The sequence below is a fragment of the Orcinus orca genome, chromosome 11 (assembly GCF_937001465.1).
Source record: "Orcinus orca chromosome 11, mOrcOrc1.1, whole genome shotgun sequence".
NCBI lineage: Eukaryota > Metazoa > Chordata > Mammalia > Artiodactyla > Delphinidae > Orcinus > Orcinus orca.
Window position 1 is genome coordinate 101146739 of NC_064569.1, and position 27547 is coordinate 101174285.

The following is a 27547-nucleotide window of genomic DNA, read 5'->3' on the forward strand; positions in this document are numbered from 1 at the left end:
GAACACAGATAATAGAGAGGGAAATGTTTTTCAATACATATGGCCAACACATGGTCGTGTCTTAATTTACAATGTGTGTATAAGTCCAAAGTACAACATGAAGTACTCAAAAGAAAACCAGGCAAAGAACCAAAAGAGATAGTTTTCAGATAAAAGAAATACAAGTGTCCATTGAACACATGAAAAGATGCTCAGCGTTATTCACACTTAACAGAATTCAAATAAAAATAAGGAAAAACCCCACCACTTTTCACCCATCTGATTGCAAGTCACAGGAACTCTCACACCCTGGGGGTGGAAATGTGAATTGAATTGGTGCTGCCTTGGGGAGGGTATTATTGGTCAGTGCACGCACCCCACATGTCCAAGAAACACTAGTCCTGAAAAAGGACCCCTCACTTAAAGAAAATCTAAATACAACCTGGAATATCACAGCAGATTATTTTAAAGTTGAATTTGGGTTTAAGAATATGTATAAACTAGGAATACAATTTTATCTTATATTTTACACAATAAAGTTTATAAGGCAACTATGTCCTCATTTTCCAAAGGAACAATGAACGATTCAGATGTTGACTGTGGGTTTTCAAGAATAATTCTTCTAAACAAATGTTATAAGGGTACAGTGAGAAACCTTTTCCTTTTTTTCAGAGCAGGAACATAGCTGAAATTTGACATGCTATTCAAAGGCTTCATCACTTTTCCCCAGGGCTCTCGACCTGCGATCTCCTGCTCATTCTGTCTCTGAGTGTGTGAATGTGTTCCCTCCTCCACGACTGAGAAACAAGTTCTCATCTGTCAGTGGGATCCAAGTTCCCCAACGTCACTTCACATTTGATTTGCACTCTCTTTTGATGCTGCAACTCCTTTTCAAGCTCTCTGATATATCATCTGTGCATACGGCTTTTCATTTTAGTTACGACATTTTTCATTTCTAGGGATTAACTAGTTTTTGTTTGTTTGCTTGTTTGATTACTAAGCTCCCATGTTTAATAGTGTTTCGTTCCCTGTCCATGTTTTATGTTCCCTCTTACACTGAAACATGTGACGCATATGTATTTATAATCTACACCTGCCGATCCGCCAAATCTGACATCTCTGTGGGGTGGTGTTGCTGCTGTGTGTGTTTCCCTACCTGGCAGTATCCTGTGTATTTGTGTGTTTATGGTGTTTTCAATGGGCCATTCGCTGGGCAGGCCCTGAGGTTGGGTTTGTGGGTGTATAATTACAGAGAATATTGCGTTTTTTTCCGCCAGGACCTTTGAGCCCTCTGAACCTGGGACCGTGTTTAAAAGCAAAGTATCAACTACAGTGTTGTAGGGCTCTACAGAAGATGTGTATTCAAGCCGTAAACCTTCCACAGAGTTTTGAGATGTATGGATCTTCAAAGGAATCTACATTTTTCCTCTACCAAGAACCAGAGTTGATACAAGTGTCTGTTTCTTCTCTTCTTCAGGGAAAATTCATCTCCAGACTCCTCCCTTACTGAGCACGTCCCAACCACAGACAAGGACACATATTTGGCTCCTCATTTTGGGTCCTATCTGTGCCACCATCAGACACGCAAACTCCACGTTATTATAGCTGGGATATGCCTATATGGGTCACCGATCTCTTTAGAGCCTGGTTTTGTACTTTCCTGTTATTTTTTTATTCCTGAAGATTTTTATTGCTACCTTTGAGTAGAGACAAGAATTTAAATGCATGTATTTTGCACTTTATTCCCCATTCTGAGGGCTATATAACAGGATATTTCATCCATTATGTTGCTGATCAAAAGAGATCTAAAGTATTTTAAAGTTTGCTTTTTAATACTTAGTATTCAGTCCACCTGGATATAATTTTTGAATATGATATGAAATAATGATACTTTTTCCATATTGATAAGCAATTGCCCATGTATTGAAAAAAAATCTATCTTTTTCTCATTAAGGCTATCTCAGCCCTGCCATATATTGATTACGTGTATCTTGGGTCTATCCTGGGTTATTGCCTTCCATTGGTTTATTTGTCTGTCACAGGACTCTCAATATATTGTCTTAATTCTATAGCCATCCAATATGTGCTAAAACATGATAGGGTAAGCCCTTCATCTTTTTTTTCACAATTAACTCCATTATTGTCTGTCCTTCTCCAATATATAATAACAAACTTGTCATGCTCTGTGAAAAATACTACTGGAATTTTGACTGGAATTACATTAACTTTAAAGACTAGTTGAAGGAGAATTGACCTGTGTACACCACTAAGACTTCCAGCTCATAAACATATCTAGCCATTTATTCAGATCTATATTTTTGTCCTTTTAAGTTTATAATCTATATAGAGGCCTGGTAACTCTTTGTCACCTTATAGTGTTTTGAGGGGAGATAAATGGGAACTTTTTCTTTTATGTTTTTTATTATTGTTTTGGAAAGCAATTGAAATTTTGTAAAATCACATATCCTGACACCTTCTTGGTAGTTTTGTTTATTTGATTGTTTTGTTTCTTTGAGGTATAAAATCATATCTTCTGCAGACAGATATAATTGTACAATTTTTATCATTTCTGAATTCAATGTTTTTCTTGTCTAATTGCATTGGTTTGAATTCAGTGAAAATTTGAAGAGAAGCAGTGAGAGCTGGCTCCTCATCTTGTTCCCGAATTCAAAAGGAATGTTTTTAAAATGTTATCACTAAGTATGACTCTTGTTTATATTTCTGATATATGCCCTTCAGGCTAAGAGTTTACTTTCAATTCCAAGTCGACAAGTCATTTTTCATCCTGAATGGATATTGGCTTTTTCAGTACCTTTTTCTGAGTCTCTTGTGATGAAGTTTTTAAACTTTAATCTCTTAGCAAAGTGGGCAGTAGTCACTGTGGGGAATTTTGAGATACAGATGGGTCTCTTCAAAAATTCTCAAAAGCCCTCCTGAACCTCCACTTCCCTGACCTTCTGCAACCTTGAGGTTGGTGATGCTTTTAAGAATGATTCCATTAGTTCTCGACCATTAACTTTGAAATTCCTGTGTGGTGGTCTCACTTTGAAATGAAGCATTTGCTGTCATGCATCTAATCTAAAGCTGAAACAGGCTCATTTCAATACATGTCTGGATTTTGTATTTTCGATGACTTCCTTTGTGCTACCTTCCAATTCAGTACTTCTCATTTTGACAGCATTCAAGCAGGCTAGAGTTCAACACATGTCTTCCTTTTTTATAAAGTTTATTTTTTCATTTTCTTTTTTTTAAGTTTATTTTTTATTGAAGTATAACTGAATTACAATGCTTTGTTAATTACTTCTCTACAGCAAAGTGACTCAGTCATGCATATATATACACATTCTTTTCCATATTCTTTTCCAGTATGGTTTATCAGAGGATACTAAACATAGTTCCCTGTGCTATACAGTAGGACCTTGTTGTTTATCTATTCTATATATACCCGTTTGCATCTGCTAATCCCCAAATCCCCCTACTACCCTCTCCCACCCCCCTCCTCCGTGGTAACCACAAGTCTATTCTCTATGTCCCTGATTTTGTTTCATAAATGTGTTCATTTGTGTCATATTTTAGATTCTACATATGAGTGATATCATATGGTATTTGTCTTTCTCTTTCTGACTTACTTCACTTAGTATGATAATCTCTAGTTGCATTCATGTTGCTGCAAATGACATTATTTCATTCTTTTTTATGGCTGAGTAGTATTCTGTTGTATGTACCACATCTTCTTTGAATATGCAATGAGAAAAGACAGTCTCTTCCGCAAATGGTGTTGGGAAAGCTGAACAGCCCCATGTAAAGCAATGAAGTTAGAACACACCCTCTCACCTTACACAAAAATAGACTCAAAATGGCTTATAGACTTAAACATAAGACATGACACCATAAAACTCCTAGAAGAGAACATAGGTAAAACATTCTCTGACATAAATCATACCAATGTTTTATTAGGTCAGTCTCCCAAGGCAATAGAAACAAAACCAAAAATAAACAAATGGGACCTAATCAAACTTATAAGATTTTGCACAGCAAAGGAAACCATAAACAAAATGAAAAGACAAGCTACAGAGTATAAAGTTTATTTTAATGACTCCCTTTTAATCAATATTTAAGGTCTCCAGCTAGTTATTTTTCACAAAAATCAGTTCTGCTAGCGTTTTCTCTGTTTTCTCCTTGATTTTTATTCTTTTGTGATTGAAACTGTACCTTCAATTATCTCTGTAAACACCTTCAACATACTTGTTTTGATGCTTCTGTTCGTCTCTCTGTGAAGGTCTGAATGATTTTCACCTACAGCCCATTTCTATGGCAGGAGTTTATTTCCTTGGTTCTATTTCTCAGACTTATACTTTTGTAGGCCTTTCTCAGTTTGGGTTTCCAAGTCAGATCTGATGGGTGGAGTTTGGGGCGGTTTTCCCTTTGTTTCTGTGTCTCTCCTGCCTCCTTCTCCCTGCTCTCACCTCCCCCACCTGAGGACCGTGCCTCCACTCCACCTGAGGTACATCCAGATCCAGGTCTTACACAGGATCGTGTGCGGGCTGGCAGGGATGCTAAAGACAAGGCAGGCCCATCCGTGATGCCAGCGGGTACCAGGCTCGGATCCCAGCCGCACGGTTATGTCTGTTTCCTCTCATCTCCCCAGGCCTGCAGCTCCCTTCAAATTAGGGTCCTTGGATCTTAGAGCAAAAGCTGTTTGCAGTCTTATTTCATGGGGCTCCTTCCACCCCTTGGCTATAGCCCGACTCATCTCCAGTCTGATATTCTGGTCTCCATTATACAGAGGTGTCAACCCTTGTCCTCCTTGTGTGGACCCAGAGACAAGTGACCCTCGTTCACCCCACTCAACAGTCACACTCTCCCCTCCCCACCCTGCCCCCCACCTCTTGAAATGAAACTCATAGAGGCGCGTCTCCTGGTTTCAGAGCCTGACACTGTCTGCATTTTCTCTGTTCACACGTGGTTCATCATTTCTATGAGTGCAGAGCAAAGGGAGTTGTTGCAATACAAACTCGCTGCCCTGTCCTGACAGGAAATCCTTGTGATTGCTGTTAAGTGATAGGATTTTAAATTATTTATATTTTGTCTTTTATTTAGAATTTTTCGAGCAAAAACACATTTTAAAGACTATAAAGCAAAAATAATGGTTATTTTTGTAGAATGAAGTAGAAAAAAATACAGATTTAGTACAAAATGAATATATATATGTATAATATATACATATATGATGTATACATTATATATACATAATATAATATATATTATATATAATATATATTATATATAGTATATATATTATATATATACTATGTATTATATATAATATATATAGTATATTATATATTATATACATTATATATATTATATTATATATATTATATATATTATATATATTATATATATTATATATATGTAATATATAATATATATTATATATATTATATATATAATATATATAATATATATTATATATACATTATATATATGTATAATGTATACATATATATACTATATATATGTATAATATATATATTATACAAGAATATATATATTCTTGTATAATAACAAGAATTATACAGGCATATGGACAGAGCCTGAGAGAGAGCTTAGAAAAAAAAGAAGACCCTTAATTTGTAGGTGTTATAGGATTCTGGGTAAATTTCTCTGATTTTTATTGTGGCTAATATTACAGTAATCAAGAGCATGTAATAGTTGGGTAGATTGAAGAGATAGAAGAGTGAAGTTAATAATTGTATTTAATGACTAGGTGATTTTTTTTTAGTTAATAATTGTATTTAATGACTAGGTGATTTTTTTTTTTTAACTGCAAGAAATAGGTCAAAGTCTACAGGCTAACGGGATCCCAATTAAAAGAATCCTAGTATATATAATGAAAATAAAAAGGGTAAATAAAACATTAGCCTTTGAAAGAGGGGGAAAGCTTTCTGAACAAAGCAGGAGGTGAAGCCGCAGAGTTCTAAGAAGCGTCACTGTTGGGCACTTCCAGCACTCGGTGTGTGCAGAGGCCATGGAGGGGGCAGTGAGGTCCCGTGCCCAAGAGAGAGACAGCAGCACCGGGTCCCACTGGGGACCATCAGCCTGGGAACAGGGAACCCAGGGTGAGATGGACGCACAGGAGGTAGTAGGAGGCCATCCTGGAGGAGGTGAGACCCACGGGGTTGTAGAGGGCAGAGGTCTCCAGGCATTGATCCGATGAGAGGATAAGAAACTCTACCTTTCATAATCACAAGGATGATGAAAGCCTTCTGTTTCTGCCTGTGGGCAAAATTAGGATCCCACTTTGTACATTTCAGACAACGATCCCAGGAGGCAACTTGGTCGCAAGCCTCACCCCCTCTGCCCTCCCTGGGACCCACAGGACCAGGGCTGATGTCAGGCCTGCTGGCCAACCCCTGCAGCATTTCCCACAGGCTGCGGGGTGGGCACTGCGGGACCTGAGGGATAAACACACCCTTCAAGGCGTACCAGAACCCCTGCCCCTTCCTCTGTGTCACAGTCCCCCCTGGAGGGGAGGGCGGAGTCCGCACCTGATGTCCATCAGTGTGGGCTCCTGCCCCAGGTGCACACCCAGGTGTCTGCAGGTGCAGGGCTCACGTACCCTGGGGATGGGGCCTGGCCGCTGATGTCCACGCAGTCCTGTGCAGGAGACCCTATGGCTCCTTGTTCATGGGGTCCCACCCTGCTTCTGTGGTTCTGTCGGTTGGCTACTTTAAGTCACCATGTCAACCATAGGACATCCCCGATCCAAGGACCAGCAGACAGGTTTCAAGTGTGGGTGTTTCTAACGTGATGTGTTAGGAAGCTGGCCTGTGTGCTAATATTCTGTTCATCTATCTCTGTTCTTTGCTGACTTAACATATTGAATGTAACTAGTTTTACTTTCTTAAGGTAGAATCTTATTTTAGGTATCAAATGTTAATATATGTCAAGGATTTTTTTTTTGTTTCTTTTGACCCAAAAATAACGTGATCATGGCTAATAGAAATTCAGCGGATGGGGACAGCCTTACCTTAGAGTGAGGTCAATGCACCTGGGGCAGCTCCAGGGCTCCGAGATGCCGTGTAAGGTCCACTGTTTTATTCCAGCTTTGATGTGTGCCCTGCACCAGCCAAATGGCCCAGCCAGACGCTCTGACAGCTGCCGCCCCCCCACCGCACACGCCTTACCTCGGTTATTCACCCTTCTTGCACACGTTGATGGAGCCCGGGGCTGTGCACGTGCCTTGCGATGCATTTCATCTAACCTCTTAAAGCCCTACGAGGATGTCCTAGTGACCAACTGCTTAGAGACAAAAGCTAAATTGAGAGAGGTGAGGTGAAGACTTTGAGTTTCCACAGCTCATGGTGAAACCACTTTGTCTGACAACAAACCCTGAGACACAAGAGAGCGTGGTGGTGGGCACGGGGGAAGGGTGGGCAGGAGGGAGGGCTGAGTCGGCGGGAGACTGGCCGCAGCTGCAGCAAATGGGGGCCCTTCAGGGTGGCACTGCTAGGCTGTCAGGGGTGGGCAATAAACACCACAGTCTGGAAAAGCAGATGGAGAAAATCTATTACAGAGAAAAGCGGCTGAGTGGGTTGAATGGGGGCCCCTACGTCCTAATCCCAGGCCTGTGCAGGTGACCCTATTTGGAAAAAGCAACTTTGCAGATGTACCTAAGGACCTCAAGATGGGATCATCCTGGATTACTCAGGGGGCCCCAAATCCAATGACAAGTGTCCTTATAAAAGACTAAGATGCAGAAGAAGAGAAGATGCAGACTCCGAGGCGGGGCCGCGTGACAACGAGGGCAGGGAAGGGCGATGTGGCCACAAGCCAAGGAGCCCCAGCCTTCAGGAGCTGGAGGACCCTCCGCTGGAGCCGTCGGAGGGAGCATGGCCCTGCAGACAACTTGATTTATGGCTTCTGGCTCCAGAGCCACAAGAAAACACATTTTTTGGGGGGGTGGCGGGTTAGGGACCAGAGCACACAGAGCAGCCCCAGGGAAGTTTTGTCCGGCTCTGCGCATGCTGGTCACTGAACTTTTGATGGGCAAACACAACCGTCCAGATGCCTGTTCGTGGTCATGCACTCCCTCCCCGATGTGGGGCTTGGGCTGGAAGCAGCCGGAGGAAAGGACTTGGGAAGTAACATAGCTGCTTTGAATCTAAGGAGACGTGGCAGCCACTTCAGGATGGAGGGATGGAGAAGGGAGCCTGGTGCAGGGCCTAGGCCCGCCTGGGGCTCATGGGTCACCTTCACAGGCCGCTCGGCCTCAGGCCTGTCCCTAGAATGAGCGGGATGTGGGCCCTGGGTCCGCGGGCGAGGAGGGACCTGCACTTTCAGGGTCAGCCGGTCCTGGGCGGGCAGGGCCACCAGGGAGTTTTGCTTCCAGCCCCGGAGCTGCGACCATAGGCTGACCTCGCTCCAACCCCGCAAACTCACGCAATGTTTTTCTGAATGAGGTTGGCGAAGCGTCTTTTTTTAAGACTGATTAAGAAGCTGTTCTCTTAGGGCACTGTCCAACAGCCCAGCCAGGAATGAAGGTGTTTGTCCTCACTCACAAAGGAAATGGGCTGTGGGGAGAAGAATTCCCTACAATTTATTCACACCACAAAAAATTAATGAGCATTAGTAAATTCCTTTTTCGTGTAAGGAAAAGAAGATGCAAACAGTGATTTAATGAAGGATTCTGCTCTCAATGCTGCTTTCCACCATAACAAAGAGGACAGTCCTTGTTATTCAGAAAGCAGTTGGGCTCAGAAGGAGGTTTTATAAACAGTCATTAGCATCTTAACTACAGGACCATTCAAAAGGCAGCGCCCCTGAAAAAAAAACTTCAGCCCATTAATCTCTTGGTCTCAAAGTCCAAGAAGTGAAACAGCCTCCTGAGAATATGTTCCAGGCCGGGCGGGCGTGAGGGGGGGTCTTCAGGGAGCGGGGTCTCCGGATGCGTCCTCCCCGTGGATGGCGGGCAGGCGGGATGAAGCCTGCTTTCTCCAGGCTTGGGTCTCAGGGGGCATGCCTCTCATGGCAGGAATCTTTCACTGGAAGTGGGTGACCTCATTCAAACCCACTCCATCCTAAAGGAGTGTGTGTATTTGCACAGCTGAAAAAAAGAGAAAGGATGGACGGACGGTGTTCCTTCTGAGCTGAGTCTGGCTTTGGAGACCAAGGGGTGAGCAACGTCCCCTGTGGTCCCTCCATGCCCCCACCTTGGGTTCTGGGTGACACAGTCCTGGGGACAGGGCCTCTCCACACAGTGCCTCTCAACAGCCCCAGGCGTTTGTCCCACGTGTGGAGGCCGCTGTGAACAATTTCTTTCCCAGTCATTTCTGCAAAAGCCCTAGAACTGGCTGGTACAGGAACTGATCACTGTTTGGGGGGAATCCTGCCAATTTGGGGTGAGGGGGTGGACCAGCCCATCCCAAACACACAGGCAAAGACATGGGGGCAGTTCCCTGCGGGAGAATGCAATTGGGGTGATGCCATCAGAAGTAGGGGCCAGGGCTGGGCGCAAGGGGATGCATAGCCACTGCAGGGCGACTGAGGCCTCCGAGAGACACTCAGAGCTGTGGCTTTGGATGTTTCTTCAAGTGGCTGCTCAGGGCAACTCAAGGCTCAAAGCAACAGAAGCTGCCCCTGTTGGCGTGATAGTGGGAACCCCGGCTGGTCAAATCCATCCCACCTTCCCCTTCCGCGGGATCCGAGGCCCTACCCTGAACCTGCAGGGCTCTGAGGAACAGGGTGAAACTGGCAACATAGCCCTCCCTCCATCATAATACGAATAAACTGTGACAGAGAGGGGAGGGCACCCCAGTCAGTGTCCAGAGGGAATCACCTGGAGCTTGGGTCCCAGAGACCTTCACCCGAAGGTGACCCCCAGAGCGGTCAGCTGGGACCGTCCTCAAGCCCTGCCCTGAGGCCTGCAGCTGGGGGTCTGGAAGCTGGTGATGGGGCTGGGGTCTCTTTTTATCACGTCAAAAGAGGAAGAAGCACCAATCGATTCTCTCTTTCTATGTTTGTTTTTTTCAGATTCCACATGTGAGTGAGATCGTACAGTATTTGTCTTCCTCTGACTTACCTCACTGAGCGCAACACCGTTAAGGTCCATCCATGTTGTTGTAAAGGGCAGCATGTGTCATTCTTCCTCACAGATGAATAATATTCCATCGTCTTTATATACCACGTCTTCTTTACCCATCCATCCACCAGGGGACGCTTAGGGTGTCTTTGTGTCTTGACTACTGTGAATAACGCTACAATGAACATGAAGGTGCAGATATGTCTTCAGAATCCTGATTCCAGCTCCTTTCAATATATACTCAGAAGTGGGATTGCTGGATCATAAGGTAGTTCTATTTTTAATTTTTTGAGGAACCTCTATATTAACCAATCTTATCATGATCATCATTCTGCCATATATACATACATACGATCACTGCATTATACACCTTACACTCACACAGTGTTATATGTCAATTCTATCCCATAGAGCTGGAAAAAGCCCAGCAGGAAATATAATTCCATCTACAATAAACCAGCTGTGATTTTCCTGAGGCTGCCCTGACACAGGGTCCCCTCCCAGGTTGTCTTCCACTTATCATAGATGCTTTGTTGTACAGACCAGTGGACAGGTGGATAAAATCATAGCTTGAAAATACTGAATAATCTGCTAAAAACATAACACCCACAGTGATGAGGGTATATGCCAAAGGGATACAGGAGCTGCTGAGAGAGCGCCCAATGGCCACAGCGACAAAATGAATCAGGCATAGCTTTAAATCATAACCTGTGTAAAAACGTAGACCCGAGTCCATGCTAATATAAATCCATAATTGAGGAAATAAAGAGGACAAGAGACACATCTCTCAGGCAGAAACATTCCACATAATTTGTAGACGCTTCCTGCTCAAGGAGCCGGGGCACGACGCCCACCCCTTAAGTGTGGGCCTTGCATAATGACAGGCTTCCAAGGAGGAGTAAAGCGAGGAGAAGCCTGACAAGCCCACCTGAGCCGAGTGGCAGAGGCCAGCACCACGTCGATCCGCCAGGTTGACAGCATGGGCCCAGATGCGAGGTGACGAGGACACTTCGCCTCTATGGTCCTCCTCCCAAAACCCAGGACCGCCTAACCCTGAGACAAACATTAGACAGATCCCAATAGATGGGGCACCTACACGACACCTCCCCAGCACTTCTCAAGGAGCTGCCAAGGTCTTCAAAAGCAAAGAAGATTTGAGAAACTGTCCCAACCCAGTGAGCCTAAGGAGACATAATGACCAAAGGTCACGTGGGACGTCAGTGGGGTCCTGGGACCAAACAATAAGAAAAGCAAAAGGCATCGGGTGAAAATGAAGCAGATCTGAAGAGAACATGGATTTTAGTGTCAAATAAGGTATCAGCACGGTAACAAACGCACTGCACTAACCTAAGATGTGGACAGCTGGGGAAATGAGTGCTGGGTATATGGGAACTCTGTATTATCCTCACCATTTTTCTATAAATCTAAAACTGTTTCAAGATTTAGAGTTGATGTTTAAAAGTACTTAATAAAACCAATTTGGGGGAGAAAATCCTTGCAAGGCTATCCACCCGTCAGCAGCAGGGCCTGCCAGGCCAGCAGCTTTCTAGCACCATCTTCACACCTCAACACCTGGATGGTGCCCAGGGCCCCCAGCAGACATGTCCTCAGCCTTGCAGAGCCTCTGGACACAAGCGGGTCCACCTGCTTCAGCGCTAGGGCCATTTCTGGAAAGTGCAGGAAGGGTCTTTAGACAGACAAGATGAATCAAAGTGGGCAGGAGCCCCGTGATGGGAAGGGGCTCACGGAACAGTCCACATCTGCATGCATCTGGAAATGTTCAAAATGAAACTCCAAGAAGGTCAGAAGAGTGGTCGAGAAGTGCTGACCGCCCACATGAGGCTGGGAGATGACCCACCACAAAGGCCATGTGGGTCGAGCCCAGGGGTGTGATCCAGTGCCCGCAGGGGCTGGTTGGGAGAGTCCAGGGTGTACAGGTGATGCTGTAAGGTCTTGGCCACAGAGAGAAGGACCGTGGGCAGTGGGTAGACACTCAGGGTCCCTTGTCCTCGTGCCCAGGGCTGGACACGGACCCTCTGAGATGCCGGGCCTGTTTAACAGGCCTGTTCTCTCCGGGCCTGAGACGCTGCATCACTTACCCAGTGCAGCATGCCGACCCCACGATCTGAGTGGTGGATGGCGGCATACAAGCAGGGCAGCTGGGGGTGGCTCCTCCGGCCGGGCAGGGCTGGATTCAGCTTCAACACCATTGACCTAACTACTCCCCTTCCCCTGTTTATTTATGCATTTATTCCTTCTTTATGTTTTTCCCTGTAGCATTTTCTGTTAAATCTCAGGTATCCTGTTAAATTAGCCCTGATCAATTCAGTAGGTGCTTCAAAATAATGACATATTTAGTATAAAACCAGAAGCCATATCACACCTCACAAAATAGTAGCCAAATATTATTAACTATTTGTAGCCAAATATTAAATATCTAGTCATGATGACGGCTGAGAACTGTCTTCTGACACCAAGCTTAGGGAGACCTTCAGGGTGAGGGCTGCCCCTGAAACACCTCAGCCCTGACTCTCGGGCCTTCCTTCAGGCCTCAACCCAGCAAACACACCCTTCGGCACCCCCGTGTGACTGTGGGTTGGGACACCTGCCCAAGGCCACTGGGGCCTCTAGGACTGAGCCCTAGTTAACGATGAACGAACGGATGCTCTCACTTCAAGTCCCGCTGCTCCTTCCCCCACACACTAACCTCCAGGCTTGCCAAACGATTTACCTTTGCCTGGACATCCCTCTGTCCCTGGGCATCTGCACAGCTGCTTCTTCTGCCTTCAGTGCTCTCTCTCAGCGGACACCTTCTCATCCATTCTGGAAGCAGCCACTGCCTTTTGCTCAGAACCCTGCCCCGAGCTGGCACGGCAATGCCTGCCCCCCATGCTCACCTGTTGGCCGTTGAAGCGCCTGTCACATCTGCTGTGACTCTTCCCCAGGGGCCAGGGGTTGTGCTGGAGATCTTGCCTCTCCAGGGCTCAGCACAGCGTTAAGCGCTGAGTAACTGAAAGGATGACTACTTTATCACATATCCTGCAGGGTAAAGGACTCTTAATTATAAAAAACACAAACAGGAGGAGTTTTGCTTTCAAAAATGATGGACTAACAGTGATAGAATATACCGTCCCACCTGAACCAATCGAAAAGTGGACAAAGTATATGAGACTATGGTCTGCAAGATACTGGTCATCAGGCAACAAAGGACAGTGACCCCTGGAAGATGCAAAACAAACAAAGGGAGCCCTGGGGTTGTCCCAACTTACTGCCTAGAAAGAGTTGCCAGGCTGCACTGCAGGGAGCAGGACCCAGGTGGAGCTGGGCGGGTTCTCAGAGCTGAGGACGTAGAGCCAGAGTACAGAGGGACTAGGATGGCTAGAGGTCACCCACAGAATGCCTAGGAGGAGAGATCTGCCCAGAGAGAGAACCCAAGATCGACAGAGCATCCCCCCTCTCAGCTGAGAATTAGCCAGTTCATGTGGGTGGAAACTGCCTCAGGCCAGAGAAAGAACCACAAGAGGATCAGAGGTAATGGTTCCCATTGTTCACACAGGGCCCAATATTAGTGCTTGTTCCTATTACTTTGTCCCAGACAGAACGTCAAGGTTCATGGGGCAATGGGTAGAGTGCTCAAAATCTGGGACTTGCCTTAACAGTGGAAAATCATTACTTCTTGACTAGGTACTGCTCTTGCCCCCCACCCCAAATAATCTCCAAAAGCGAGACCCAAAAGGATCAAACTGCTTCCAAGTAAATTCACTGCAACCTAGAATAAAACTCGAGAATATTCACAGAAACACAAAACTATCCAGCACCCGACAAGGAAAACTCATCATGTCTGTTGTCCGGTTAAAAAATCTCCAGGACTTCTATGTAGAGGACATTTCAACAGAGGACATAAGGAGGAGGTATATCAATCAATTGAAACCACGCCAGAACTGACACAGGTGTGAGAACTAGCAGACAAAGCATTTTAAAAGTTGTTGAAACAGTAAGGCATATGGTCACAAAGCTTAAGCGGAGACATGGAAGATATTTTGAAAAGACCCAAAAGGAAATTCCAGAGATAAAACTATAATGTCTGAGATGAAAATTACACCAGTGGGATTAATGGTAGATTACAAATTAAGAGAAAAAGATTAATGAATTTGAAGACATAGCAGTAGAAACTATTCGAAAGGAAACAGAGGGAAAACAGTTTTAAAATTAGAGCATTATCAAGCTGTGGGCTAACTTTAGGTGGTGTGTAATGGTGATCCTCAAGGAATATGAATAGAAGAGATATTTAAAGAAATCACGGCTAAACCATTGGCAAATTTGAGGAAAACTGTGAATGTGTAAATCCAGGAGGCTCAGAGAACTCCAAGCACAAGGAAACTACACCAAGACACATAATAATCGGTTTGCTAAAACCACTGTTAAAGAGAACATCCCCAAAGCCGCCAGAAACAAATATACGTTACATACAGAGGAACACATGTAAGAAAGACAACAGACTTCTTGTTGAAAACAATGTAGGAGGGAAGATAGTGACAAAACATCTTTAAAGTGCTAAAAGAAAACACATAAATAAGCAAATATCAGTAAACATAGAGCTCTATACTTAAAAAATATTATTCAAGAATGGAGGTGAAATAAATGTTTTTTAAGACATTCAAGAGATGAAAGAATCTATTACAGATCTGCTCTGTAAGATAGGGTAAAAGGAGTACTTCGAGCAGAATGAAATAATACTAAATGGAAGAATTGATCTACTCAAATAAGGACATCAGAAATAGCAGGTATGTGTGTTACTCATACTGTAAATGAAGTGGTGTAATAATATACCTTCAGTGTGGTATAATAAAGCTACACTGTGAGAAGCAGACACTAATATAATAAAACAGAGTTGAAGCTGAAAAAAAAACATAAAACTGAATCATAAAAATATTCAATTAATCCATAGGAAGGCAGAAAAAGAGAGTAATGGGAACAAAAGAACAGCTGAGAAAAATAGAAAACATTTGCCAGTGTGGTAGTTTAAAATCTAACTAATAAATATTCACATTAAATGTAAATTATCTAAATGCCCACTGAAAAGCAGATATTGTCAGACTGGATAGAAAAGTGAGGTCCAACAGTGTACTGTTTTGAAGTAATTCACCCCCAAAATAAAGACACAAATAAGTAAAAAGTAATAAGATATGCTATATTAATAGGGTGGATATGTTCATTTCAGGCAGAATAGATTTCATAGCAAACTATTATTGGGAATAAGTATGGCCATTTTGTAATGATAGAAGGATCAATTTATCAAGAGGACACAACAATCCTAAGTGGTCATGTACTTAATTACAGAATTTCACAATATGATACTTGAGGTAAAAACTGATAGAACTGCAAGGATAAATAGAAATCCACAATTATAGGCAAAGACTGCGATGACTCTCAGTAACTGATAGAACAAGTAGACAGATCAGTAAAGATACAGATGATATGAATAACGCTGAAAACTTACTCAATGTGACAGAAGTTTGTTCAACATCCCGCCCAACAAGAGCAGTGTTCCATTCTTATCAAGGACAAATGAAATATTTACCATGATAGACCATATTCTAGGCATAAAACATGTCTCAGATTATTTTAAAGGACTCAAGTCAGGCAAACTATGTTCTTTGTCAACAAAACTAAATTAGAAATCAATAAAAGAAAATCTCTAGAAAATCTTCTGAATGTTTAGAGACTAAATGACCCCCTTCCAAATAACTTATGGTTCAAAGAAGAAATTAAAAGGGAAATGAGAGAGTATTTTGGACTGAATGGAAATGAAAACACAACTAAAATAGTAATTGAAGGAAGTGATGGTGTGATTGTCTCAGTAAACACGGAAACAATATTTAGAAAATTTAATATCCATTTCTGACAAAACCCTCCAAAATCTGGGCATGGAAGGGAACTTCCTCAACCTGAAAGAGCACCTGTGCAAAGACTTCAGCTAACAACAGGCATAATGGAAAAGAGTGAAAGGTTGACTTGTAAGATCAGAAATAAGACAATGATGTTCATTCCAACTACTTACATTCAACATTGTGTTGGCATTTCTGGCCAATGCAATAAAGTAAGAAAAAGAAATAAAAGCCATCCAGATTAGCAAGGAAGAAGTAAAACTGTCTTTATTCACAGAAGTTAGGATTCTGAAGGAACCTGATGGAATCAACGAAAAGATAATAGATCTGATATCCGAGTTTATCAAGTTTGCAGGATATAAGATCAATATAAAAAGTCGAATGAAACTCTGTAAAGTAGGAACAATCAAAAATTGAAATAAAAGTTATTTTAAAAATTAATAAAACATCATTTTGTACCAAAAATATGATAAATACGGCAAAAGGTGGGAAGACCTGTATACTGAAAACTACAAAATATGGCTGAGAGAAATTAAATAAGATCTGAATGGAAAGATACACAGTGTCCATGGCTCAGTAGACTCAAAACTGTTAAGTTGACAATGACATCCTAAACTGATTCTAAAATTCATATGGAAATGCAAATAATCTAGGAAAGTTAAAAGAAAAAAATGGAGAACTAACACCATTTCATTTCAAGACCTTCTGTAAAGCTACAGTAATCAAATCAGTGCATAAAGACAGGTAAATAGATGAGGGGTGCAGAGTGGAGAGTTTAGAAATAGAGCCACGCAAATGCCGTCAGCCAGTTTTTCACAAAGCTGCAGAGAAAATTCAGTGGAGAAAGGACAGTCTTTCAAACAAATGGTGCCAGAACAATTGAAGTATTCGTATTCAAAAACATAAGCTTGTATGTGTAACTCACACCATGTACAAAATTACCTCAAAATGAATCATAGATCTAAATGAAAAACCTAAAACTATAGAAGTTCTAGAAGAAAACATGTCTGAAACATTTTTGGTCTGGGGCTAGGCAAAAATTTCTTAAATAGGACACCCAAATATGTACTTTATAGAGCAAAGTGATGTACAGGACTTCATCAAAATTAAACACTTGTGCTCTTCAAGTGACACTGTTCAGAGAATGAAACGGCAAATCACAGACTGGGAGTAAATATTTGCAAATTACATGTCTGATAAAAGATTGTGTCTGGAATATATAAAGAGCTAACAAAAATCAAGAAAGCCAACGACTCAGTAAAAAATTGTGGGTACTTTCCACAGAAATGTTTATTTGCCCATATGCAAGTAAGCCCATTCTTAACATTATTGGTCATTAGGGAAATGCAAAATAAAACCACATGAGATACTGCTTTATACCCAATAGGATGATGCCAATAAAAAAGACACCAGGATGTGAGAATATGCCGCACATAGAACTCTTATACACTGCTGGTGCAGATGTAAGGTGGGACAATCATGTTGCAAAAGAGTTCGCCATTTCATACAAAGTTAAGTTTGTAGCTGTGATATGATCCAGCCATTCTACTCCTTAATATTGACCCACAGGAAATGAAAACATGTGCTTATACAAAAACTACACCTGAATGTTCACAGCAGCTTGATTTGTCACAGCCCAAACTGCAGGCAACCCAAACGTCCATCAACAGGTGAATTCAGGAAAAACAGTTGTATCCATGCAATGGAACATTACGCAGCAGTAAAAAGGAATGAACTGTTTATTGATCTCTTCAGTAACGTGGATGAATCTCAAAAGAATTTTACTGAGGGAAACAAGGCAGAAAAAAAGGAGGATATACTGTCTATCAGTCCATTTTTATAGGTATCTAGGAAATGCCAACTAACGTATCATGACAGAAGCCATGGTTGGATTGGGCAGGGAGGTGTGGATGGAGGAATTGCAAAGGGCCAGTGGAAATAGTTTCAGGAGATGGATGTGAATACGTTCTTTCTCTTGATTGTGGTGATGTTTTCACAGGCACACACACGCCAAAATTTATTAAAAATGTCCACTTCAGATGTGTGCTTTTTATTGTATGACAATTACTTCTCTTGTGATGGTTAATTTCATGTCCACTTGGCTGGACTATGGTCCCCAGTTGTTTGGTCAAACACCTGTCTAAATATTGCTGTGAAGTTATTTTTAAGGTATGATTAACATTTAAAACAGCAGACTTTGAGAAAAGAGATGACCTTCCGTTACGTGGGTGGGCCTCATCCAATCAATTGAAGGCCTTAAGAGAAAACACTCTGATGTCTCCCAAGAAGAGGGAATTCTGCCTCTGGATGGACTTTGGACTCCAGCTGTGACCTCATCTCTTCCCTGGGTCTCCAGCCTGCCTTGTCCTGCAAATTCTGGACTTGCCAGCCTCCACACTTTCATGACCCATTCCTTAAATCAATCTTTCTCTCTCTCTCTCTCTCTCTCTCTCTCTCTCTCTCTGCCTCTCTCTCTCATTGGTTGTGTTTCTCTGGAGAACCCCGACTAATACACCTCTGTAAAGCTGTTATAAATATCAAAAGATACAAAAGATGAAAACCCATATTCCCATTGACAGCATATTTAAAATTACAAATGGAAAAATTGTCCCATGATCCATTCAACAGCTGAAAAAAAAAGATTTATAATATAGGTGAAAGACTGGTAATACCTGCTGTTGTCTTATTTATACCTCTCTGTATTTTTTACATTTCAAAAAATTGAAAGAAATTAATTGCAAAGTTAAAAGAGTTCTTACTCATCAATCATAAAAAGACAAAACACCAGGAGAAAACTTGGCAAAGGATATAACAGTTGATTCACAAAAGATGTTAAAATGACATATACATGTTAATCTTCATTAGAGCAAATAAATGCAAATGGAAAAAATAATAAGAACTTTTTATCAACTAAGTAATTGTCCAAGTTACTTGAGTCAGTAATAATAACCAGGCTGCTATGGGTTGACTGAAATGGTTACTGTCAGGTACTGTCTGGAGAAATGTAAATTAATATAACATTATTTGGAAATTCATTTAGTAATATATAGCAAGACCTTAAACCAGTGTCCTTATTTTGACCTAACAATTCTAGTTCTATGTTATTTTTCTACAAATAACCGTAACTACAGGAAATGATTTAAGTACAAGTGTGTTCATTGCTGAAATCCTTAAATAGTCTAAATGCTTTCTAAATGCTTAGAAATAGTCTAAATGTCCCAAAAAATTGATTGATTAAAAAAAGGTGGTATTTATGCATTACAGAATTTCAGACTGCATGGAAACAACGTTCTGGAAGAGTATGTGGTGTCGTGAAATAACGTCCACTACATATAAAGAGCCTGGTTACAAGAGTTATGGACCCAGCAATTTCACGCCTAGGTATGTCTCTGAGAGTAATGAAAACATATGTCTACACAAAAACTTATTCATAATGTGACTAACAGCATTATTCATAATAGCCAAATGGCAGAAGGAACCCAATATCTATGAATTAATGAATGAATAAACAAGAGGGGTCAAGCCGTACAATGGAATATTACTCAGCCATTAAAAGGAGAGTAGTATTGATGCCAGCCTACAACATGGATGAACCCTGAAAACATTATGCTAAAAGAGAGAAGCCAGTCACAAAAGACCACATATTCCATGATGTCATTTATAGGAAATGTCCAGATTAGGCAAATCTATAAAGAAATCTATAAATCAGAAAGTAGATTAGTGGCTGTCTAGGGCTTGCCAGGGTGGTATGGAGGGCTCTGGGGTAACAGAGGGTCTGGGGTTTTTTTTGGGGGGGGGTGATAAAAATGTTCTAAAATTGATTGTGATGATTGCACAGGTGTTTACAATTATTGTATTATACACTATTTAAATGGGTGAATCATACCCATACCCAAATATAATGTAAATTATATTTCAATTAAGCTGATACAAAAATAAGACAAAATAAAGATGTACAGAGTGAACGTGCCAAAAGAAGTGTAAAGTTACTAACAAAATGCCAAGTGTGGTTAACTGAGTGGTGGAAGGAAGGAACATTTGATTTTCTTTTTGCTTATCCGTCCGTTTTACAAATTTTTCTGTAAGTGAACTTAACTGAGTAATGAGAGGCAGGGGAGCAACAGGGCTGAAAAGCACCCTGTCTGGAGTCAGACTCCCTGGGTCCGGCCTCTGCTAGCCCTTACCAGCTAAAAATACTGCAGCGATCCCCTTACCTCCTTCCCACCCCAGCTGTCCCACTTGTAAATTCAGAAATGGAGCGCTTCAGGGGATGGTTCTGAAGGCTGAGTCAACCGTCTCTACCTGCCCAGAACACGGAATAGAGCCTGGCACACAGTAGAGAAAAAGCACCACTTATCATTATTAAGACTGAATCGATAAAATGGGTAATTGTTCATAAAAATGACACATAGATTCCCTCTACCAAGTCCCTGGAAAGCACTGTTCCAGGGGCTGAGAGTTCCACCAGGTTGCTCTCCATCTCCTTGGAGATCACAGCCTGCACCTGCCTAAACTTCCCACTCCTGCTTCTGTATCTTCTGCCCTTTGACGCTTCCTTCTGGGCTGCAGCTTCCCCATCAGCCTGAGAGCTCACAGAGGAAGCGGCTGACCTCACTTATTTGCCGTCTGCAAGGAGACACCGCTACCCTCTTCCCGGTTTTCTAGCCAGAATCTTGGAGTCACTCAGGACACCTCCATCCTGGTCCCCCCCTTCCCATTTCCCATGGCCGGTCAATCCCATCTCCTGAACAGCTCCTGAGTGCACCTGTGTCCCCTCATCCCCTCTCTCCCAGAGAAGCAGCCAGCCTGCCTCTCACATGGACTTGTACACCTGCTGCCGACTGACTGCTGGCCTGCCTCCCCTCCCCCACCCTCCCCCTGCACTCACTTTGGAAGTGATGTCTTTCCAAACGCACACGGGAGACGAGGGTGCCAGCCCTCAAAGGGAAACCGGCCATGTTTCCATAGGAGGGGCAGCCAGGCCCAGCACAGTCTAGCCCTTTAGCTGCCTGCTACCTAGACCCACGTGTATTCTTCATAAAAGGGGACCTGCTTTTTCATAACAAAGCCCCTCCCCGTTGTCCCAGTGGAGACATCCCATCTCACCCAGTTAAAACATCCTGCTCAGTTCAGGAGCTCTGGGAGCTGCCAGGGAGCCTGGCAGCCCATGACAGAGTGACAGATATGACATTCGGTATGGAGGAGAAAAAGTGAATGGGAAAACCACGGCCAATATTCCTGTTTTCAAAAGCAGAGCGGGGAAAATGAGGCACGCTTATCTCGAAGACGAGCCAAGATTTCCTGCCCAGACTTGGAAGGAGTCGTGAGGACCCACCCTCACGAGCCACGCCTCCTCTACGGGGTCTGTCCATTCCTGCCTCCGTGGCCACCTGAGCCGTCCACGGTGCAGGGCGCCCCTCCCCGGGCCAGGTCTCAGCAGCCCTGTGACTAGCCACTCGATGTGGGGTGAGACCCAAGCATTTCCTCGGGGTTGAACTCTTCCATCCCTTGTTTCCTAGGCTTGAAGTGAAGGTGGTGGTGTGATTCTCTAATAAACTCACCCGAGTTTCAAAATTTAATGTTCTATCAGTTCTGGCTAGTAATCAAAACCAGCCACTCAACAACAACAAACTGTCACTGGGTAGTATGCTTGGATCCAGGGCTGGCTTTCTGTTGCCTAGCAACAGACTTCAGCGCTCTGCTCATCCCCATCCTGTTTCCATCTTGGTCCCTCACGGGGCCTCCAGGAACCACCGGTGTCTGTCCCTACTTCTGGGCTGCCTCCTGGCTGTGCCGCTGTGATCAGGTCAGGATCGTCGGCCTCCGGTCAGGGGGCCCCAACCTTGTCTCTTTTCCCACCACCTTACCCCTTCCGGCCTCACTGGGTTTCCAGCTCTCCACGTCCCTGGATTCCGAGTCATGAGCACCAAGAACTCCATTATTCTTCCTCTCTCTGGTGAGAGTTTTCAGTACAGGGCATGAACTAGTCGATCCACTCCGACTTCCTGAAGTTTTCCACCTGACAAAGGTTCTTCGCTCGAGCAATCTTCAGTCAGGCTCCAGAACCTTCTCTAGGCCCTACTTCCTTGTAGGATCCACTCTTACCGAGAAGGCTGCTGAGTCTGTTTACTCAGAACCTGATCAGGCTCCTTACCCTCCCCCACTCCCCCAGGTGACCTCTGACCTGCAGCAAGAATCCTGTTGGGTCGGCTTCGCCAGAAGCCCCCACCCCCCCACCCCTGATGTTTCCTGTTACTCATTTTCCATCCACTGACTCTCACCTGCTCCTTGGCCATAAATGTCCACTCACCCATGCGGCAGGCAGGGTTGAGCCCAGTCTGCTTCCCCCAGTGCAAAATCCTTTCCCAGTGGTCCCCGTACACATCATGATGGCCTTGAATAGTCTGCCTTACCGTCTTCAACAAGCGCCACTGAATTTTCTTTTTTTTAATACATGTCAAACTCCTGACATTGCGGCCACAAAAATCTCCTGGCCTGAGTTTCAGGATGAAGGAGACTGTTTCATTCAGCGTGTCCCCTCCTGCTCAGACCACCCTCCCCAACCATCCACCATCACCATCTCCTGCATCCTTTGCAGGACAGCCCCGATCTATCCTTCCAAGTTCAACACAGACCACATCTCTCTATAGAACAGTGTTTGTGAAGCAAAGGAAATTACAGTGAGCAAAAATTATTGGGTGGGCAACCAGCACTTTAAGAAATGAATTAGGATAGAATCGAACATATCAGAGAGTATTGAGGGTATAAGTATTGTTCTGTGAAACTTTCAAGTGTTTGTCTGCCTGTGTGTGTGTGTGTCTTAAGGATGGCACCAAAAATGTTTGAAAACCACTGGAAGCTTCCCTGGGACGCCCTTATGGAACCCCACAACCTGATTTGGGCCAACTCTCCTCTCCTCTGCCCCAGCGGGCTCTCTAACGGCCCTCCCCCCTTCACAGCACCCGCCACACTGCACTGTAGTGGCTGGTTTCCTAAAACAGCCACACATTTCCAGGGGACAGAAAGTGCATGCCTGGTCCACTTTCCCTCCTCCAGCACCTGGCATCTCGTAGGTGCTCAGTAAATTGACGTTGAGTAAATGAATGCCCAGAACAATGCACAGGATGAAATGCAAGGTGTAACGTTTTTACAAGGTACATCCTTTTAACAGGATGAAATCGAATGAATGAATTGTGAAGGCGATGCAGGCATCCAGGGCGGCTCCATGTACTCCGGTTGAGGCGCCCCTCCCTGAGCCAGAGGCAGAGGAGACAAGGGGTCCTGCCCTCTTGCCTGCCCACCCCCCCCGGTTCTCAGGGCTCCAGGTTCTGCAGCACCGCCCTGCCAGCCAAGGGAGACGGGCAGCCGCAGCTGGGAAGACACTGAGATGGGAAGTCAGAGGACTGTAATTAAACAGGACCAGAAAATGTATGAAGAAAATCAGCCTGGATACAACCATATTACAACACCAGCCCTGCCCGAGCCCCTGGCCAAGGCGCCCACGGAGCCGACCCCTGGGTCCAGACAGACCACCTGGCCTGCGTCTTCTGCTCTCTGCGTGCTCGCTTCCCCCACTCTGTGTGTGTGTGTGTGTGTGTGTGTGTGTGTGTGTGTGCGCGCGCGCGTGTATGCATGTATGTTGTGTGTGTGTGTATATGCGGTGTGCACATGTGTGTGATGTGCACGTGTGCGTGCTCCTGGGAGAGCTGTCCCCTCACGCCCTCACGCCAGTCTCCCTGGTTCCTCAGGGGCCTCCCCAGCCAGGACTCAGACGTGAGTGAACTTCTTCCATCTCTGCTTCTCCCAGCTATTCAATCAGCGCTCAGGCCCTCTAGTGGCTCCTGAGAAAGGGTCCTCAGCTCCAACAGTACCTCATGGGTTCCCAGCTCCCCGTCCTCACGCAGAATCCGGAAGAACCCCTGAATTGGGAAGGATGCGTTTCTATGGCGTGTCCACGAGCCGGCAGGGAGGCAGTGCTCAGGCGGACGGTGTGTCTGGGCACCGCAGGGTCAGAGCCTCCCCGGGTAGCTGGACCATCTGGTCAGCACCTGGACTTGGGAGCTGTCTTGCCGAGGGGACAGGAGAGGGAGGAGTGGGGATGGGGAAAGTGACCTCAGAGGACGCACTTTCTCCATCCTCGGCATTAACACAGGAGACCAGTCCCGGGTGGGGAATTTAGAGACACAAGACTGGAGCCTTGTGAATGGTGCGCAAGGAGACCGCTCACCGAGGCCAGGACAGTAGGCAGAGGTGGAGGCACTGCAGAGGGGCCGAGGACAGGGCTCCTGGGACGTGTGTCCTGGCCTGGCAGTGCCCGGCCTGGGGAAAGGAGCAGCCTTTTCTGGGTGCTCAGCTGACTCTGCGCGGGTCCAAGGCTGTGCTCTCCAGGGGTTTGAGGACGCCAACAAAAAACCCAGAACAGGGATGACAAGGCCCATCCGCGTAAAGGGTCCAAAGCCCCCTATACTTGGAATAAACTCTGGTAACCCCAGCCCAGGCAAGGTCTGGGACCCAGCGTTGTAGGCAGGGGCGGGGAAAGGATGTGGGCGCCAAGGGCCTGCGGACCACACAGCCCCAGTACACAAACTTCACGCTGGCCGGCCCGTCCCCCCCCGCGAGGTGCCCAGGCCGCGGGCGCGCCGGGCCGTCTCTGTCGCCATCCAGAGGCGCGGTTCCGGCGCTTCGTCCGCTCGGCCGCCGCCGGCCTCCCCAGCCAGCACCTGGGCCCCCGCGGTGCCCCCGCGGCGCCGGGCACGCGCATCGGGGGCGCCCCTCGCATTTGTGGCCGGCGCGCCGAGCCCGGGCGCGCAGCGACGACCAGAGCGGCAGGGCCGGCGTCCCCGGGCTCGGCGGGCGCGGGCGCGCGCGGCGCGGGGCGGGCCGGCGCAGGGCGCTGTGGGCCGGAGCCCGGGCGCGGCGGCGGCGGTGGCGGCGGCGGCGGCGGTGGAGGATGGCGCGCGCGGGGCCCGCACGTGGAGGCCGGCGCGGGGGCGCGGGCAGGGCCGGCTGCTGAGACGCGCTGCTGCCCCCCGCGCGGGCGCCGCGGCTTCAATGGCGCCATCGCCCAGGACCAGCAGCCGGCAAGATGCGACCGCCCTGCCCAGCATGTCCTCAACTTTTTGGGCGTTCATGATCCTGGCCAGCCTGCTCATCGCCTACTGCAGTGAGTACCGCGCGGCCCGGGTCCTCGGCCGGCCCTCCGGTCCCGGCCCCGGCGCCCGTTCCCCGTTCCCGGGCCGCGGCTCCGGCGGGGCGCCCCGCGGGCCGCCCGGAGTCCGTGAGGAGTTGCGAGCTCGGGGCGCGCCGTCCCCCGGGTCCCCGTCGGTCCTGCGCTGGGCCGGGAGGGCGAGGGGTCGGCACTTCGGAGGCCGGCGCCACCGCTGAGCCTCCCTCCTCCGACTCCGGGGCAGGGCCCGGGCACCAGGCCCCGGGTGGCGCGGCGCGTCCCTGCGCGGCGATGCCCGCGGCTGCCCGGCGTGCCGCCGCCACTCCCGGCCCAGGCCCGCGATCCGAGCCGAGCCGGCGGCTTCCCGGCCGAGCCGAGCCGCGCGCTCCGGAGGCGGCGGCAGGTCCGGGGCGGGCGGGCAGCGCTGCCTGGGCTGTCGGTGGAGCGCCTTGCCCTGAGCTTTCCGCTGGCGACACTCCGGCGGGGGACGCGGCGGCCGAGTCCGGAGCGGGGCGCCTGGGGCAGGAGCGGGGCTCGGGTTAGGTCGTGCGGCTGGAGCTTCTGCCTTCCCGGGAAGCAGGCTCGCCGGCGCTTTCCTAAAAAAGATAAGTGAGGGCTGGGGTGCCCGGAGAGGGCTCGCCGCTTCCACCGGCATTTCGCGAGTAGGGTCCGAGGACCCGAGCCGGTGAACCAGTGGGTCTGGCGCGGGGCCACGGGCTCGGGGCTGGGGTGGCGCGGGCTGGCGGGCGCCCGGGGCACAGGCTGGGGGCTGGGGGACCGGGAGCAGGGTCGGGGTCTGCCTGGGTGTGTCGGGGGTGCTGCGCCCGGGGCACAGGCTGGGGGCTGGGGGAATGGAGGCTGGTGGGACGCTGGGCACAGCCTAGGGACTGCGGTGGGGGTGGATGGTCAATGCTCCGGACACGGGTTCGCGGCTGGTTGGATGGGTGGGGAGTGGTCAGCGTCCCGGGCACAGGCTCCGGGCCGGGATGGCGCGGGCAGGTGGGCTCCCCGGCCGACCGCCTGGCACAGGGTCCGGGTCCCTTCCTATCCCAGCGGGAGGAAAGGACGGGCGCTGAGGAACACCTGTCATGGAGAATTGCCATGGGCGATGGAAAAATATGGATTCTTTACCAAAAAAAAAAAAAAAAAAAAAATTGAGAGAGAGAGAGGGAGAGGGAGAGAGAGAGAGAGAGGCCGGCGCGGAGCCTCGCTCCCCGCCACCACCTCGCAGCCCTCGGCCACCTAGCTCCCAGCCCGAGCCTTCGCTCTCTCCAAAATGGGACCGCGGCGGGCCATGGAGACGCGGGGCGCGCGCGGTCGCGGAGTCCTGGGACAGCCCAGCCCCCACTCATCCTCCCCGAATGGCGGGGGAAACCCGGTGCTCAGAGCAGGAGTCGTGCTGCTGGTCTCAGCCGGGTTGTGCATTTCGCTGCAGTTGCTGGCGACGCGTGGGGACGCGTGGGGAGGGGTCTCCGAGCGGGAAGGTTCCCCGTGGGGCCGCAAGCCCGACTGCCCAGACTGGCACCGCCATCCCGGCTGCACCCTGCCTGCTCCTCCGAATGCGTTCCTGCGCTGGCTGCCTGGAGGGGGGCTGTTCTGGGGGTTTGAGCGAGGTCTGTGCCCTCTCCCCAGCTCCTCGCGGCCATCTCGGGGCCCTGGGGCAGCGTTCCCAGGGTTCCAGAGAAGAGCCTCAGCCGGCTTCCTTGGCCATGGGGAACAGGTGAAAGGCAGGTGAACTCGGGGCTCACCCAGGAGGTGTCATTTAAATGCACTTCCTGGTGGCAGCATGGGAGGGGGGCTCATCCAGCAGTGTTTGGGAAGGGGGTTGTTGTGCCCCAAGTCCCCAGGCTGCTGTCCCTCCCCGGCTCTGGGGACAACATCGTTGGTGCCAAGGCGAGAACCCGGCAACAACAGGCTGGCTGGGGAGGCAGCCCTCCGGGTACAGAGAGGAGCAACTGCTAATTGTTGTTAAGTACATGACACCTCCGCCCTGCCCTGTGGCTTCAACACTTCCCACCCCAGGTGCGCCAGCCAGGGCCTTCCTTTGTCACCTTCTGTGTGCAGTCTCTGCTCACTCCACCCCCCACCCCCACCCAGCACCTCCTGAACCTGAAGGGGGACCCGCTATGTCTGTCCTGACACTCACACCTTTGCCAGACTGCTGCCTGCTCCAGGTGGCGGTCCAGGCCTGCCCGCTGCTCAGACACTTGGTGGAACCCGAGATCCCATTGGACACTCAGGCTGCTTTGCGGAGGCCTCCCTGGCATTCTGGAAACAGCTCTTCCACCAGGACGACGACATTTGGTAAAAAAAAAAAACCCGTCTAATCCAGAATGGCGGAAATCATTAATAGCCGAAGCTTGGGTTAACCACATTTTTATGGTTGTTTCCACCTCCATGGAACGGAATAACTGACAATAAGATAACGTT

At 47.2% G+C, this 27547-nt stretch overlaps 1 protein-coding gene across 2 annotated transcripts in view; it reads left to right on the top strand.

The window, feature by feature from the left end:
• Positions 1 to 24909: 24909 nt before the first annotated feature.
• The window catches only part of TAFA5 (TAFA chemokine like family member 5), a 192618-nt gene continuing 189980 nt past the window's right edge, over positions 24910 to 27547 (top strand). The window contains exon 1 of one of the 2 annotated variants that reach the window (XM_033405301.2): positions 24910 to 25114. In XM_033405301.2, the coding sequence (XP_033261192.1) occupies positions 25003 to 25114 (112 nt within the window). In that variant the 5' untranslated portion in view covers positions 24910 to 25002. The remainder of the gene's footprint in view (positions 25115 to 27547) is intronic. The other variant, XM_012536625.3, reaches the window with a different exon arrangement.